Source organism: Bos javanicus, chromosome 26 (assembly GCF_032452875.1).
Source record: "Bos javanicus breed banteng chromosome 26, ARS-OSU_banteng_1.0, whole genome shotgun sequence".
Taxonomy (NCBI): Eukaryota; Metazoa; Chordata; class Mammalia; order Artiodactyla; family Bovidae; genus Bos; species Bos javanicus.
In genome coordinates, this window is record NC_083893.1 from 32,157,087 (window position 1) to 32,175,655 (window position 18,569).

The 18,569-nt window shown below is 42.4% G+C and overlaps 1 protein-coding gene across 8 annotated transcripts in view; it reads right to left on the minus strand.

The window, feature by feature from the left end:
• Positions 1 to 18,569, minus strand: part of GPAM (glycerol-3-phosphate acyltransferase, mitochondrial) — a 67,217-nt gene that overhangs the window by 36,558 nt on the left and 12,090 nt on the right. For 3 of the 8 annotated variants that reach the window (XM_061403453.1, XM_061403455.1, XM_061403450.1), the window contains exons 2-3: positions 3,010 to 3,140; positions 1,641 to 1,763 (exon numbers count right to left, since the gene is read on the minus strand). In XM_061403453.1, coding sequence (XP_061259437.1) covers positions 1,641 to 1,763; positions 3,010 to 3,111 — 225 coding nt within the window. In that variant the 5' untranslated portion in view covers positions 3,112 to 3,140. Of the gene's footprint in view, positions 1 to 1,640; positions 1,764 to 2,876; positions 2,985 to 3,009; positions 3,141 to 4,556; positions 5,400 to 18,569 lie in introns of those variants that run through there. The other 5 variants (XM_061403458.1, XM_061403452.1, XM_061403451.1 and 2 more) reach the window with 4 other exon arrangements.

Here is an 18,569-nt window from a genome sequence, read left to right on the forward strand (position 1 = left end):
TAGACCCACAAAAGAAGATGTCAAAATACTTAAGTGCTATCTCTTTAGAGAAATAGGACTTCAGAGAAAAGGTAGCAGAAAATCACTATAAAAATACTGTCAAAAATTATTTTATATAAACAGGCCGTGGAAGAACTTAAGATCAAGTTCAGCACCATCAGGTACTACATTTAAGCAAAAATCATTTATCTATTATGCTACTCATCTCTGCCCACCCCAAACCATTACCACCACCAAATAATTTCTGACTGAAGAACACATTAAAGTATTGTTTTGCTCTTTTAACCATTCAAAATTAGAATTAGATGAGATGCCAGATCTAAAAAGAAAAGCCACATGACCTTCTACTTAAATCTTTATTTCTACTGGCCTATTAATCAGAACTGGCCTTACTCCTAGACTAGAAATTTCCATGATCCTTCACGTCCACCAAACTATTTCAACAAGGTTATGTGTGATTTAAGAGGAACACTATTTCTATCGTGATGTTCTTGAGCAGACCTGAATATTTAACATAAACCGCTTGTTAAACAAATCTCTCCCAGATTAATAAACTCCTTATGCTGGGTCAGAAATTCTACTTCCTGCCCAGCCAACCCTGAGTGGAAAACTCACACAGCACCAGTAGTTATCCACACAGGTTAGAAGCAACCTCAATAAATGGCAGGGTTAATAAACAGCACTTAAACGCTCTAATAACTAGCCCATCCCAGAGAGAGTTTACCATCCAGGTGACTCTACTGCCTGAGATCACAGCCATATTAGAGTCTACATTCCTGAACGAGCTCACACTGCTTGGCAAAATGCCCTCAGATGCATACTTATCCAATCAACTGAGATACTATACTGTAATGTGGAAGATTTTGCATGGCTTTTTCCCACCAAAATACAAACAACAAACCCATCACACCCTTTCTTAAATCTTCATGCTGACATTTTAATGACCATCCTTCACTATCACAGAGTCAAAAGAAACCCCCTTGCACTCCCCTTCACTGTGGGAACAGACACTTAGCAAAAGGGTAAAGCCACAGTTTTACTTTCTTTTTCTGTCCCACTCACACTCACATGTGTGTGTATGTGCATATGTGTATGCACACTTTCTTTCTCTCTTTCTCGTTCATCTTGCTAGCATTTTAAAGTTCAGTGCTAAATTTCAATGTCTTGAAGTTACATGAAGGATCCCATTAACTCTTTGGAAGAGTTATCTGAAAGGAAGACCTACTCTCCCCCTAAAGTCATACTAAGACAAAAACAAAACAAAATATTGCCTGGCACCAACTATTAGACCAATATTCATTGAATAAATGAATAGAAAGAAAAATTAGATCAACATTTTTACTTGGGATATTTGGTTCATAAACGTGGACCTAAGTTCTAAAAATGCATTAAGTCCATTAAGACTAAGCAAAAATAAAGTTTACACAAAGTTGGAAATCCATGTCACATATTTCACTCTGTTTTTTTGGGCTTCCCTGGTGGCTCAGACGGTAAAGAATCTGCCTACAGTGCATCCCTGGGTTGGGAAGATACCTTGGAGAAGGGAACGGCAACCCACTCCAGTATTCTCGCCTGGAGAATTCCACGGACAGACTCTGTTTATTAAAGGTTGACAAAGGTATTAAAGGTAACATTCTTACCCAGCTCTGAGGAGTACAGGAATAACAGCACCTTCCCACAAAGGGCCTCTTCCGGCTCATTAGGCTTTCTTTCCACTTCAAGGTTGCAGATCTGAAGACAGTAGGCCTGGAACCACACTCACCCTAATAAATATTAAGGAAAAGTAGTGTATGAATGGGCAAGAAAATTCTACTTGTCTACTTGATCTCAAAACTCTAAAAATCGCTTAAAACTAAGCTGTTCGAGACAGAAGAGAAATTTCTGACACATTTTCCTTTCGGTAGCCCGCATTTCTGTTTTTCGTTTCAAGGACTCCGTCCACGACCGACACCTGGAACAGAGCTTGGACCATAAGCAAGAGCTGAGCACCTAAGAATAGCAATAGCTGGCAACACTCAAAGCAGCATTCAAAGGTTTAAACATTAAGTTGGAAAAGGTCAGACAGCCTTCTGACAGTAGCAGGAGGAATAAAGCCAGACCCCTGGAGCCCTATGCTAACAGTTCATCTCCCTCCCTCTTAAATCACACACTCCTACAAAAGAACTACAAAGACCTTACTTAAGAGTAAGCAAGTTGTTATACTATAGCTTAAAATAATTCACTTTAAATGAAAAACAAGGTCAACTTATATAACATTCCTTTATCCTAACAAGTGAGTTTAAAGTCTAGAATTGAATTTACAGCCATACTATCCAATTAGGGTCAAATTCTGCTCTTCTGTCTAAATAATTTTCTCTTAACTTTGAATTCATCAGTTGCTCAAATCCCAGTGATATAACATTCTCAAAAAGAAACGCAAAGACCACCTAAAACTCCAACCCCCCAAAAAAAGTTTTGTTTTGTTTTTAATCTGAAGCAGACTGAAGAAATATCTGAAGAAATATTGAAAACATCCCATGTTATGCTGACATAGAGAAAACAATACAAGAACAACAATAACAAAAAAAAAAAACGCCAAAAAATGCCTTTTGGATTGGGATTCATACTAAAATTTCTATTTTCAATTCTTTAAATAAACTTCATTTCCACTACAAAATTCACACTTCTGAAATGTAATTATATAAAACAGATACAGAATTAAAAAAAAAAAATTCTGGTTAAATTACACCACCCAAAAGAACAAACAGGCTTTTTTCCTCTGCAAAAGTATTTTGCTTTTTAACATAATCCCCGTCCTTACACTTCTTACCCATTTTTTTTCTTCCCAATAACATAATACCATAAGAACTTTTAAATATTAGACTTCATAAACTAACCTTCAAACAGCTGGAGGCAGTTTCTGTAGCTATTAATGTCTATTTGAATTTATGCTTCCCGTACATCCTCCTTCAGTAACACTGAGAAGAACATCTTTAGGCTGGATGCTTTTAACCTGTATCTTAAACTTACCCATTCCTCGGTGGCATGCTTACACCGACCAATGCTGTATTCAGAAGAATTTGGCAAATAAGATACATCTATCGTGCCAAGGGTCAATGCAGATTCATCCATGTCACACAGCGTAACTCCCGAATCATGTGCTGTAAAAAATGTATACCGTTTAAGTTAATAAGGGATCCAGAGGGTAAATAGTAGAACTCAAAATTCTGATTTCTATGTTATTTTGCTTCAGGGTAGGATGTGAAATGAACTAAGGAGGACTTCTTAGTCATTGTATAAAACTGGACTTTGATGTATATATATGAACTCAGTTAGGTCATCCAGATTTAAAAAAAATTTTTGTATCTTTAGACTTCATGAACAAAACAGCTATGAATTCACAAGGGTAATTATCACCCTATTTCAGGTATGTGACAAATAATATTTTATTTGTGTTAAGTGAATAGTTCCTGGAAGGATGCAAATATGCATTTTCTAATTTAAAGTTACATGTATGCACACAAGTAGATAATTTTTGAAAAATTATGTGCTGGGAATTTTTGGTCATACATACCATGCAATGTAAAATGGACAAAGGTAATGAGTGCACCTCTAACGTTTCCCACTTAAACTGAATTAAGTTTATTTTCTTGTGCTGCCTTAAATGAAATGGTATTTGCACTTTTAATACATCTACAAAGCTCTAAAACAAGAAAACACTGTTCTGAAATATCTGATTTATAAGTTTTCATATCTTTGCAATAAGCCTTTTCCCACCCTCAGAAAAAACATTCACTAACAGTGAACTGCTATAAAATAAATAAATAAATAAATAAAAAAGATATTAAAATATAAGAATTTTCTAACCTAATCCTCAAATTATTTCAGCTTTTGATTATTTCTCACCTGGCCTTAAATCAGTTTTTAAAACCTTAAAAACTCATGTTCAGGTTAACACAGTTCCTTGGAGGGCAGATTCCCATTTCTTTACAATCCCCATCTGGATTTATAGTGGTAACTGTAATTCTCAGGATAACTATACACATTCTTCACAATTTTACCTAAGTAACAATCTAACAAATAGGCGAGGGGAAGGAAGAGTAAACCAATGCACTTGGCATGAAAGCTCTTCTTATTATAAAATAAAACTCAGCTATCAGTTTCAGGCGCAAAATGTAGGTACGACAGGGGGAGCCGGTGGCTGCCTGGGAAAATGAAGACTTGGCTGGCCCCAGTGATGAAGGGAGGACGAGAGGGGGAAACGGTCCTGTGCCAGTAAGAAGCCCACGCTTCGCTCCTCCCTCCACACGTTTGTCCAAGGTTGAAAAGTGCCCCGATCCCACCCCACCCAAAAAGAAAAGCCAGCCTATGCGCTGAGGGGAGCCAACCGTGGGTTTTGAAAGCGAGAGAGGCAGGAGGGCCGACTCTGAAGCCAAATACATCCGAGCTCGAATCCCTCCTCTGTTTACCATCTGTGGTCACCAACCAGATGGGTTAACAACAACTTAGACAAGCTGGTTCATTCCCATGCCTTGGTTTCCCCATCTGGCAAATGGGCATGATACGATAAATCTTACCTCCTGGGTTGCGGGAGTTGTGCATAATACCCCTAGGGCGCCTGGCACTGTGACGCCCAGTGAGTGCTCAGCTCAATCAGTGGTCATCTGTCATGGAACTGTCCCCTGCACCAGCTTGCTTTCAGCGTACCCCTGCAGCCTCAACGCCAAAGTCAATGCCTCCACGTCCCCTTCGAGTGTGAGGGGGGACTGAGCCGAGAGGGACTTCCCTCCCACCCGGGGGAAAGCCCTGCCGCAACCCGGGGTTCCCGGGAGAGAACGAGCTCGACCCCCACGCCGGCACGAGCCGGGCCCACCGCTCAGGGGGAAACCCGGAGGGAGCTCGAGAGAGAGAGAGCGCCGAGGCGAGCGAACTGCCGGGCAGCTGGCGGGAGCCGCACTGGGTCCGGCGAGAGGGCGATCACGCACCTGTCCCGGCGCTCCCGGCCCCAGCAGCCTCCCGCAGCCCGTTCCCGCCCTGGCGGCTCGCACCCGCAGCTCCGCCGGCTATAGCGCTGCAGCTGCCAGCATTTCAAGCCTCGGCCGGCGCTGCTGCGCCGTCGCGCCCTGATGACGCAACGAGGGGGACGAGAGTGACAGGCGCAGCCCACACTGGCCAGTTCCGGGCGGGCAAGGGCTGGGGGCCCACGCTGCGGGCCACTCGGGCGTCGTGCACCGCAGGGGGTGGATCTGAGATTAGCAGGTGTGCTCGCAAGTGTGTCTGTGTGGTGTGTGGCCAGGCGTGTGCTGCCTAGTCGCGCGGCGATTCTGCCTGGGCGCGGAGTCACGTGAGTGTGTGTGGGCCTGTCTGCGTCTTGTGAACGCTGCTCTTCGGAAAGTTTGAATCTCCGCCCGGCTCCTCTGGGAGCATGCACGTGGGCCGTCTGAGTTTACTTGTATAGGTGTGGGCCGTCTTCTTTGTGAGATTTGTAAGACTGCAGAACTTACTGGGCATGAGAGAGGTGGGGACTGGAAAGGCCCTGTTGGGTAATTTTCCGAGGAATTCAAATAGAAACAAATAAGGCTTGGAAGAACCTGAGTCCAGATTTCCCGGCCTTGAGTCCTTGAAACAAAATAGCAACGAGCATGAAGAGTTTTTTCCACAATATTTGTCTTGCCATTGACAAGGTCAGTGGTTATAAAGAGATTAATCATTTATTGATAGAAGGTAAAAGATAACCTTTTACCTGCACTTGAACAACAGGCATGCCATGTGAAGTAGCAAATGGGGAGGGGGGATGGGCTTCCCTGGTGGCTCAGGGTAAGAATCCGCCTACAATGCAGGACACATGGGTTCAATCCCTGGGTCAGGAAGATCCCCTGGAGGAGGGAATAGCAACCCACTCCAGTATTCTTGCCTGGAAAAATCCCATGAACAGAGGAGCCTGGTGGGCGACATAGCATAAGAGTGGGACTGGACTGAGCACCCACATAGGCAGCAGATGGAGATACAAAGATGATTAAGGCATAATCCCTGTCCTGGCGCCTCTGCCACCAGTCCTTACCTCTTCTGCACACATGAACCCTAACCCTCTCTGCCAGACAATCTCTGTCTCTGTCCACCCATCAAAAACCATCCAGAGCTCCCCACAGTCCAAATGCCTAAGCCTAGCATCGAAGACTTTCACAGAGAAACCTCTTCTTTCCCCACCGTTCTCCATCAGGAGCCCCTTCCTTTAGCCTCTCTGATTTTCCCTCATCAAGCCCTGGGCACTGGTACTCCTAATTGTGCTCACACCACTCTCCCCTAAATTTGACAGTTCTTTGCTAAACTAGGTCTCCAAGCCTTCCCTCATCTTGTCCGCCCTCTATACTCACACTGTCAAGTGAAATCTCACAGATTTCCTGTGGTACCACACCTTGGGTCTTTATCAGTTTGTGTCATTCCTCCACAAGATCATGAACTCATCATCAGTGCTTGTTTCCCAGGTAACGCTACAATGTATTCTTGTAGGAAACACTAAGTAAATACTTGTTGAAGCTGAGGAACAAGAAGTGAAAGAAGCATTACTTCCCTTGCACTTTCTACTGTTTATAAATCCATCCCCAAACAATTCAAAACAGCAGGAGTGCTTATTCATTTTAAAAAAGATTTTGAGCTTCTTGAAGTCAAGGACCCTGTTTTTATTCAACCCTTCTCCACACAAACACACACATACCTTTGCCCCAAGCACACACCTAAGTATTCAAGGCCAATGTTGACTAGAATAAGATGAATTCTCATCCCCAAATATCATGAAATTTGTGTACAGATTACTGGCCCCTGACATGAAAGAAAGAAAAGGAGGGAAGAAAATAGAGGAAAGTCACAGGATTTGAAGTCACTGTTAAAGAGAAAGTAATGAGAAATGAAGTACAGTATCACAGGAAAGAAAATGTAAGCTAGAGGGCAAAATTAGTTGTCTTACATAGACTTCATTTGTATGCAACTCTTCTGTAACACCCGTTGCACAAGAGTTTACTTCACCCAAAGGAGATGTGGATTGTGAAGCACAGATTACTTAATGAGGATTGTTTTGGAAACAAGTGACAACCTTGGCAGTCTTTCATCAACAGAACAGCAATAATTTATAGTAATCTAGATGCAGTCTAGCCAGCCAAGGCAGAGCAACAAGAACTAAATTTACTCTCCTGCTAACACGAGAGCAAAAACAAAACAAGCAAAATATATTAAAAAGGCAGCTGTGCAGGACAGTGCTCCATAAGGGAAGGGAGATGAACAAGGTTAAACACTGTGATTGCCTCAGCTTACTGCCTAGAAAGAGTTGCCAGGCTATAGTGCAGACAGAGTAATCCAGGAAGAACTAGGCAGACTTTCTGAGTTGAGGAGTTAGAACCAGGAGACCAGGAAGACCAAAACAGTTGGAGTTGGGAGAAGAGTACCAGAGAGGTGTTCTTGTTCCTACAAGGCAGAGGGAAAAGATGCCCAGTGAACCTACAGGACCAGGAATATAAGGCTTGATTCTGGCCCCTAGACTGGAGAATCTCATAATTTGTAACTCAGAAAGTCCCTCAGTGCTCAGTTGCATCTGACTCTGTGACCTCATGGACTGTAGCCGGCCAGGCTCCTCTGTCCATGGAATTTTCCAGGCAAGAATACTGGAGTGGTTTGCTATGCCCTCCTCCAGGGGATCTTCCTGACCCAGGTATCAAACCCATGTCTCCTGCATCTCATGCATTGGCAGGCGGATTCTTTACCACTGAGCCACCTGGGAAGCCCCTTGCCTCAGTAGTGGGGTAAAACTAATCCTAGAATAAACACTGCTCTGGTCCTACCTAACAAATAAAAATAAAATCAAACTTTCCAAAGCAGAATGTCCCAAAACAAAGCACAAGAATACTTATAGGAAGTCAGAAATATTTAGCATCCAACAAGGTAAAATTCAAAATGTTGTCCTTCCAATCAAAAGTCATCAGGCATGCAAAATGAAGCAGGAAGCAGCAATGAACCACAGTGAGCAGAAAAGTTAATTAATTGAAAGAATCCCAGAAATGACAGAGGTGATAGAATTGGTAAATACAGACACTAAAAAATACTTACAACTATATTCTGTAAGTCCAAGAAAGTAGAGGAAATATTAAGCGTATTAAGTAGATCTGGAAAACCTAAAAAGACCCAAGCGAACTTTGTGGCCAACCCAACTCTTGAAGGTCAACTGTGGTAAGTTAAAGATGTATACTCCAACTCTTAAAACAACTGCCATAAAAGCAAAATAAAGAGTTGTAGCTAGTACATCAATGAAGAAAATAAAGCAGAATCATTTTTAACAAGTCACTCAATGAATCCAAAAGAAGGCAGTAAGTGAGTAGAAAGGGGGAGGAATGGATTGATAAAGAGAAAACACATAGCAAGATGGCAGATTTAAATTCATGCATGTAGGTAATTATCGCAGTCAAAAGGCAAAGATTGTCAGACTGGAGAAGAAAGAAAGAAAGAATCAGCTGTATGTCAGCTATTAAAATCACTTTAGATGTAAAGACAAATTGGTTAAACAATTGAAAAATAAGCCTCCAATTAAAATAAATAAAATTATATTAAAAAAGAAAAATAACGTACCATGCTAATGCTAATCAAAAGAAATATGGGTAGCTATATTACTGTCATAAAAAATACATTTCAATACAAAGAATATTACCAGAAATAAAGAAGATCATTTCATAATGATAAAGGAATCAATCCAACAAGGGGGGAAATGATTTTAAATATTTATGTCTAATACAGAGCTTCCAAATATATGAATCAAAAACTGACAATCTTGCAAGGAGAAATAGAAAAATCCATGACTATAAACAGCAGTTCAATCTCTCTCTCCATGACCGAGCAAGTAGGCAGAAAATCAGTAAAGATATTTAAACCTTGTACAATACCATCGACCAGCTTGGCCTAATTGACATTTATAGAACACTACATCCATCAATAGAATATCATTTTTTCAAGTGAATACAGAACGTGTTTTAGTAAAACTTGCCATAAAACAAGACTCAATAGATTTAAGGTTTCAAATCACATGAAACATACTCTGACCACAATGGAAATTAGAAATCATTAATTTAGACATACCTGGAAATTTTCCAAATATTTGGAAACTAACATGTTTTAAAAAAACAAAAACAGACCAAAAAACACCCCATGGTTTGAACAAGTGAGAATGAAAATTAGAAACTAGTCTGAACTGAATGGTGGTGAGAACACCCCTTATAAAGGCTGGGACTCTTAACACCTTGAAATACCACCTTGAAATCAGTGATTGGAATTGAGAACTGTCTTTTCTTCTAATACAGATATTTTACTGCTATAAACGTCTCGCTAAGTATGGCTTCAGCTACATCTGTCAAATTATGACACGTGCTTTTTTTTTCCTCTGTGAGAGTATTATGAGCAACAATGTCAACTGACTTGCCAAAATTCAGTGATAAAATATCTATGACATTCCATGATCTGAGATATAACAATTACTCTATCAGAAACTTTTATAGGAAATAAAGTTTGTCCTGTCTTACTCTTACTGAATCCATGCTGTTCTCATCATCTGCTTTCCTCTAGATTCATTTCCTTTTTTTACAAATATGTATAGAACTCCTACTGCCTGCCAGGCAGCATAGAATGAGACCGTCTAGAAAACAAACTCCTGTTTGATTATTGTGTCCCCAAAGATTCTAAAAGCAGCATGAAGTTCAGTAGACTGTGGCCTCTAGAACTCTGTTGATTTGGGGCAAACACTGAGACCCCTCAGTCTGCCATCCATTCCTTGCAGGTTCCTGGCTATCTGAAGCCTGATTTTATTCAGGGTGATCTTTTGTCCAGCCCTGAGATAATAGTGAATCAAAGTATCTGAGTTAATGATGATAATCTTGCTTTCTACTATTCTAACTGTTCCTGCAGCCGAGATTGTCTTATGATCCAGTTCTGGGCAATGACACCTAAAAGAAAATCAAACTTGAGGATTTCTGGAAAAGCCTTTCTTTCCTGGTAAAGATAACCGATACATTTGGCATATTTCTTTTTCAATCTTTTCCGTATTTGCTCTGCAACTTATTATCCAAACCCCACACTACTAATCACACAAGACTGGTTTTTAAGCCACTTAAATCTTGTTTTCTGTTGCATGTTCTGTCGCTCAGTCATGTCTTACTCTTTGTGACCCCATGGACTGTCACCCACCAGGCTCCTCTGTCCATGGGATTTTCCAGGCAAGAATACCAGAGTGGGTTGCCATTTCCCACTGCAGGTTATCTTCCCAACAAATTGCATTCCTGACTCATCTTTAATTTTTAAGCACAGTCCTGGCTGCTAGAGTAACTCAGGTATATGGAGGGGAAAGAGTGTTGAGAAATAGTCCCTGCTAGTGTATCACCCTGGGGAATGGCAATGGATGTGACCTTGGAGCCTGCCATTTAGAAAGTACCTTAGGCCAGGAGAGAATGGGACCCCGCCCCCTTCCCTGATTCACATTTACAACATTTATGACAGAACCAGTACTTCAATTTGACTGAAAATGGCTTCACAATAGACTAAGTTAAAAACTTCAAATAAGCCAGGCAGGAGGCAATCTAGCTTCTGGGAAAGTTGCCTTGGCAACTTCCTTCAAGCTTGGCAGAAGCCTTCAAGCCTCTGCTTGACAGAGCTTCTGCTTGATAGCCCACCCTGACCCAGGAAGGAAGGTGGGCAGAAACTAGGTAGGGTTCCAGGCTTTTGGTCACTAGCAAGGCCTCAGGCCCTGATGGCTCAGCAGGTAAAGAATCCTCCTGCAATGCAGGAGACACAGGAGATACAGGTTGGATCTTTGGGTTGGGAAGATCTGCACTACAGGAGACACAGGAGATGCGGGTGGGATCCCTGGGTTGGGAAGATCTCCTGGAGTAGGAAATGGCTACCCACTCCAGTATTCTTGCCTGAAAAATCCTATGGACAGAGGAGACCAGTGGGCTACAGTCCAAAGGGTCACAAAGAGTCAGACATGACTGAGTGACTATGGATGTTAGGGCCTCAGGGCAGGACACTGGTTCTAGAGTTGGAAGTGGGACACTGGATCAGTAACTGCTAGAACTGGGTAATTAAGGAATTAGCTTCCCAGTTACTTGTGTGTGTGTGTGTGTGTGTGTGTGTGTTTTCAGTTTATAACTGTTAGCTCATTCTTAAGAAAGGAAAATTATTTCTCCTTCTTCTAGGGGTGTAGCCAGGCTCTGTGGTTTAAGTCCCAAGGTTCTGTTGAAGGAGCCTAAGTCAGTGCCATTAGCAGTCTTTCTGTTCCTGAAAGAAGACAAAATCTGAAGGGACCTTTGCTTTCCCTGTGCAATCAAGCTAGATTGGGTGAGAGGGAGAGGTTGTCTTGAGTAGGAAGGGGTGGGGTGGGGAGAGTCCACGAGGCATGGACGCTGCAATGAAACTCCAAGAGCACCTGGTCACCTGTGACCAATATTAGATAAAGTAATGGGAAGGGCCTCTCCAAGTGAGGAGCAGCTACGTTGAGGCGAGGATGTGAGAAGCATGGGAAAGAAGACCAGAAAAGATCTTTCCAAGAAGAAGGGACTATACCTGCCAAAGCCCCAAAGGAAGACAGAGCTTGGCAGAGAGAACTGGACAAAAGCCAGTGCGGGTTGGAGGGAGTGAGGGAGAAGGTGGTGGAGGGAGGGGTTGGGAAGACGGAAGGGGCCAGATAGAGCAGGGCTTTTTAAGCCATTGTAAGAAGTTTGGAAAATCAGAAAGAAAGTGATGACATGTCACAAATGTTGAGGAGGAATCCACATGCCCTTTACCCTATAAAGATTAGAGAAGAATGCATCAAAACAAACCCAGGTCTCAGGACTCAGACAGCCTGGAGAGAGAAATGAGCCTTGATTCAGGAGCTTTGGGGTAAGCAGAGGCCTGCCTGGTGCAAATTGGCCTCAGAGCATCTAGGTAAGAGGTAAGTCAGTACATTTTGTAAGCTGCCACTCACTAGGCAATTATTACATGCCAAGCACAGTTCTTAGTACTTCATAGGCATGATCGCAAGCAATTCTTTGTATTAGTCACAGTGCAGTATGGAAAAGAGCCCGTGCCAGACAGCCACTAGAGAACTTGAGTAGAGTTCTACTCAGAAAGTTCTTAGAAGAACAGAAAGGACCAAAGAGGAAAGTGATCTTCTTAGCAATAGAAGATCACTACCTTCCCTGGGGCTGGAGGGACAAAGCCAGGTGCTAACAGAGCCAGGAACCAGAACCAACTAGGCAACAGCTGGGACCAAGGAGAGACAGGCCGCCCATGAGGAGCTGAAATCACACTGGACATGTCCCTAGAAAAAGAGGAGGCCACCCTCCCTGGCTTTAACCCCTTTCCGGCCTCCCATCACCTGCCAGTCCTCCTATTGGCTGAAGTAAACATCAAGGGAGTCTAAGGAATGAAGGTGCAGGGGCTACCTCCCCCACTCGCTCCCCAGCCCCTCCCCAGACAAGCAGTAGAGTCGAGGAGGGTGGCGACTGGATCTGAAAGCAAACAGGCAAATAAGGTGCCTGTCCTCCTGGCAGCCCCAAGAGCCAGGAACTATAAATCCCCATTTTCCATATGGGAAAACTGAGGCACAGGGAGAGGTAGATCTGGTATGTGGAAGAACCCCAATTTGAAATCAGTTGCCTCCAATTCTAGAGCGCAAATGTATGACTGATATGTTATTTAGTCAGTGTAGATGAGAGCTGGAGAGTTAGGACTGGGCCACCAGATCCCAGGTATGAAAAGCATATCTTCATGTTAAACTGCACTCCATGAAGGAGCTGAGGATAGTGATACTCAGAGGGGGTTGAGTATCACTCAGCTGAGTAAAAACTGAGCTGCTGCCAGTCAGGATATCCCCAGTGGACTAACCCCGAGTCCTTCCAGCAGAATGTCTGAGAGTTATACCAGGACTTTGAAGACAGACCACCTAGGTTCCAGTCATGAAAGTGAAGTGAAAGTCACTCAGTCATGTCCAACTGTTTGTGACCCCCGTGGACTATACAGTCCCTGGAATTCTCCAGGCCAGAATACTGGAGTGGGTAGCCTTTCCCTTCTCCAGGGGATCGTCCCAACCCAGGGATTAAACCCAGGTCTCCCACACTGCAGGCTGATTCTTTACCAGCTAAGCCACAAGGGAAGCCCAAGAATACTGGAATGGGTAGCCTATCCCTTCTCCAGCAGATCTTCCTGACCCAGGAATCAAACCAGGGTCTCCTGCATTGCAGGCGGATTCTTTACCAACTGAGCTACTAGGTTCCAGTCAGAGTTCTGCCATTTACCAGCTGTGCCACCCTGGGAAAGTTATTTAACCTCTCTGAGTCCCTATTCTCTCATTTAAAAAGTGGATTTGCTACATATGTACACCTATGGCTAATTCATGTTGATGCATGGCAGAAATGAAACCAATATTGTAAAGCAATTATCCTTCAATTCGAAATAAAGAAAAAAATTTTTAAAAGGTGGATTTGCTAACAAAACCTTACTTACTGGGTTACTTTGAGGTAAAATGAAATAATGTATACAAATAATTAGCATATTGCCTGCCAAGTGGTGAGATTTACTAGATAGAGGGCAATGGCGCCCCACTCCAGTACTCCTGCCTGGAAAATCCCATGGACGGAGGAGCCTGGTAGGCTGCAGTCCATGGGGTCGCTAAGAGTCCGACACAACTGAGCGACTTCCCTTTCACTTTTCACTTTCATGCATTGGAGAAGGAAATGGCAACCCACTCCAGTGTTCTTGCTTGGAGAATCCCGGGGACGGTGGAGCCTGATGGGCTGCTGTCTATGGGGTTGCACAGAGTTGGACACGACTGAAGCGACTTAGCAGCAGCAGCAGCAGCTATTATTATGATTGTTGTTAGTCTCCTCTTGCATAGACTCAAGAGACAAAAGAGATATCCTATTCCTTTGAGCTGAAATCCTGGCAAAGTATTTGTCCTGAAACCTTCCAAACTCATTTGAGCCATTAAGGTTACTTTGTTCGGGAGAGAATGTCATGGTATTGGTCAGAATGGGCTAGGTTGCAATTCAGTAACAAATGTCTCAGAGTCTTGCAACAAAGATTATCTACCTATGCTACATGGAAACTGTGGGTTATTACAAGGGCTTATAAGGTCACTGAGGGAGGCTCCAACTTGACATGTGCTTCCTCGATTACTGAGGCTGGGACCAGAGAGTGTAGTGAGCCATGCAGTAGGTCTTAATTCACATCACTTCTGTTCCCATTTCATTAGATAAAGCATCATATGTAAGCAAGAAAGTGAAGAAGTGTAATCCCACCACGTGCCCAAAACAAGGTAACTAAACATTTATGAACAACCCTAGTGACTATCAGAACAACCTCAGTGAATCTTTTGATTGGGCTGGATAAAGCAAAGGCCCCAGTCTGGAATGAAAAGATTCAGGAGCCTCTAACAGGCCAGAACTACCCTATATGACATTATAAAAGTCTGTCTCTTTTGAGAAATGTTTTTGTTGTGGTAAAAGTCACACAACATAAAACTATTTTAACCATATTTAACACTACATTTCAGTGGCACTAAGTACATTCACAATGTTGTACAACTCTTACCATCATCCATCTCCCAAATTTTTCACTAAACTGAAGAGTTTCCTAAACTGAAACTCTGTCCCCATTAAACACAAAGTCCCCCTTCCCCCACCCCATCCCCCACTCCCCCACGCCAGTCCCTGGCATCTACCAATGTACCTTCTGACTTTATGGATTTGGCTATTCTAGGTACCTCATATAAGTGGAATCAAACAATATTTGTCTGTACCTACTGTGTATTAGAATGCAGTTTTTAGGTTGACTTAATGTATGCCCTACAATTAGGTTTCTTCTTCCCCCCTCTGCTACACAGTAGGTTCTCATTAGAAATCTATTTTATGCATAGCCATGTGTACATGCTTATCCCAGTCTCCCAATTTATCCCCCTTTTTCCCTGTTGGTGTCCATACATTCTTTCTCTATATCTGTGTCTCTATTTCTGCTTTGCAAATAAGTTCACCTCTGCTATTTTTTCTAAAAGTTTGCCTTCGTTGTGCCTAGAATTGCACCTCTGAAGACATTATGTCTTTTAGGAAAACCTTTTCTTTCTAAATATTGCTTAAGACCACTTCTCTGAAAATCACTGTCGGTTGTTGGAACATATGATCCAAGATGGTTTGTGGAGCTGAGTTGCTGACTGAAAACAAAGCATCTTGTCTTCTGAAAGAGGGATCCTAGTGTGGGCTAGATTGTGCTTGCCCAGACTTACCGAGGACTTTTGTACTGTTGCATAACCTGCTGAGTAGTGTTGAGCAAGCTCAAGCTATGGGTGTAAGCCTTTTCTCAGCTTTCAGAACCAGCCCCATGTCCTGCTGGATTGCTTTCTACCTACCTGAGTATTTTTTCTTGGCATCTTTTGCTAGCTCAAGGCCCTCCTTCATTCTCATTTCACACTCTGTCCTTAGCAGACCAGGAACCTAGGAGTTGTTCTTAACTTCTTCCCACATTCAATCCAATACTAACATCTGACAATTTTACCTCAGCTTTCAAACTCATCTCCTTTTATCTTCCTCTCTACCTGAACTGTGATATTTGAGGACCTCACCATCTTGCCTGGAAGCATAACAGCTAACGACTAGGATGCCTCAGGTCTGCTTTCTATCCATCACCCTCCCAAACATGCCACACATCAGCCAGGATGAACATTTGAAAGTACAACACAGACAGTGTCAAACACCTCCATTTCTCTGCCTGATCCCCACTCCAACTGATGAAAATCTTTTCAATTATTCCTTTAGAACTGCCAGTGCCTGGCACATTCCATCCTTGTTAATCTCACCACCCTCATCTCTCTCCACTTGCCCTCTTTTTCTCTGACTTCAGTCACTGTGGCTTTCTTTTGGTTCCTAAGAAAAAGGGACTCTGCTCTCCCTTTGCACAAACTACCTTCTCTGCCAGCAGTGATCTCCCCCACAACTCTCTTTTTCCTCCCACTTATGCTTCATAACATAGTTCAAATCTCACCTCCTCATGAAAAGCTTTTTGACCCTCAGACTAAGGCAGGTCCCCTGTCATACGCTTCTTCTCCAGGGAACGTATCACAATTATAATGAACGTTAATTAATTGTAGAATTAGCCATATATAATTAGCCATCGTCTCTCCCTCTTAAATGTCTATCTTAACATCCCCCATCCCCTTCCTTTGTATCCCTAGCGCCTAATAGTGCCGTGTGCAAAACAGATGTTTAAGAATCTATTTGTTAAATGTCTAAATACAAGACACAATTAATTAACAATTAATAAAGGAGGTGTGAGTGGCTATTACACCTGTCAAGAGTCCTGGACAGATAGCTCCAGGGACAGAAGTATTCAAGGAGAGGTATATGAACCTAGAGTTTTAGGGGCTCAGGACTTACGTGTCTTGGGGAAGGCATGTACCCAATCTGATAGGAAGGTAGGAAGCAGATTTCCCATTCCTCTCCCACACCCACTTCCTGAGCCATAGTAGTGGGAACAATATAATGCAAGGGAGAACAGGGGCCCAGCTCCTCAGTGGTAACCAGCAACACAGTGGGAGGTGGCCCACCATGGATAAGAACGCCAGACCGAGAGCGAGGCGAAGCGCACAAGTGCCCTATAAACCTAAAGGAAGGAATTGGAAAACACTTGAAAGGGAAAGCTAGACATGGCTGGAGACAGACTTATTTTTATTTTCTTCTCCTAGAATCAGTCTTTGTCAATAAGGAAAAAAAAAATCATGAAGAGGACAAGGAGAAACAAAACTGCTGCTGCTGCTGCTGCTGCTGCTAAGTCGCTTCAGTCGTGTCCGACTCTGTGCGACCCGAGACGGCAGCCCACCAGGCTCCCCCGTCCCTGGGATTCTCCAGGCAAGAACACTGGAGTGGGCTGCCATTTCCTTCTCCAATGCATGAACGGAAAAGTGAAAGTGAAGTCGCTCAGTCGTGTCCGACTCTTAGTGACCCCATGGACTGCAGCCCACCAGGCTCCTCCGTCCATGGGATTCTCCAGGCAAGAGTACTAGAGTGGGGTGCCATTGCCTTCTCCGGAAACAAAACTACTCTGCATTTTTTCTTTTTTTCTAATGAGTTCAAAGTCAGCTAGCAACTTATTAAATCTAATTAGAGGAAGGATCAATTGCAGTTTAACAAAGGCTCATTTTTAGAACATTTTTAAATAAATTTACTTTCATTACTTTTGGGGACATAGATGTTCTAAGATTTTCTTTTGGGAAAGTTATTCTCCTGTGTATTCTAAACATACTCCTTAAAACTATCTCTTTTAACTTACAGTTTTCCCAAAAGAAAATCTGTTCAAAGTAAAGAGTGTTATCAAGCCAGTTGCCAGTGATCTAAATTACCTGATATAAAGTGAAACCCCAATAAGCATAATACAGTTGACTGTGGCTTTAACCTAATATATTCTGCTGGTCATCATCATATTATTCCATAAAATATTTGAAATTTGTTGCAAGGATGACCTTCAACATGAAGTAAGGAATTAAATAACAGGCTTTCCGTAATTGAGGGTCATAGGTTGAAATCCTCTCTCCACTTTGTCATTCTGCTGGCTTGGTGTGGGATTAAGTCTGACCCTTCACTCAATTAAGATGATTATACATCACCTGTTCCCATTGCATATTCAATTTTGCTTAGAAGATGGCAAAACATTTCCCCCTTTATGAAATTATGTCAAGTGATTTTTTCTCAGGGTCTCTGTTCTAGCCCTGTGTTCCTATCTTACCTCTGTATGTAAATTTAGCCCACATACATGAATTGTAGAATTCCTAGTAGCCACTAGAAGATATGGGTGGGATTAAACAAACCTTAATATCCACAATGTTGGTTTTCCTATAGATTATTTATAAGTGATTTTCTTAGCAAACAGGCCATCTAAATTTCTAGGTCACCTTCTCATTAATTGTTGAATAAATATAATCTAGGCAAAGGGTGAATTATGTCTAAAGTCCCATCAACTGATCAACTCCTGGAATGAAAGAACTTTAGCCTCCCAAAGATAAGGCTTAGCTATCTTTAAGCTCTACAGGGCAATAGTATGCCTTACGTACACAGCAGAAATTTCTTAGTGATAATAATAGCTACAATAATAAAATTATCTACTTGCTCAGTCACCATACTTTATAAACCATTGTGATTCAGCTAAATTCAAACTAAGTAGTCAGCTGGCTCTCCTCTTCACATGACCTGCAATCTGTTTTTATTTATGAAACCAGAGCTGCCACCTTTAAAAATCCTGTCATTAATGAATTCTGGGCTTCATGGTTACAACATGGCCACTATTCAGACACATCCAAAATGATACTTATTCTGAACTATTAATTACAGCTGGACAAACTATATTATCCAGGACAATGAAGGGTCTTGGGATGCTGAATATAAAACTTAATGTATGGTTTTAATCTCTGCGTGCTTCATTTCCCTCATCTGTAAAATGAGACCAATAATTGTGCAGGCTTTATAGAGTTACTCTGAGGAATAAAAGTTAAAATCCATACGGCTCTAGGATGATGTCTGTGAGAACTATATAATGTT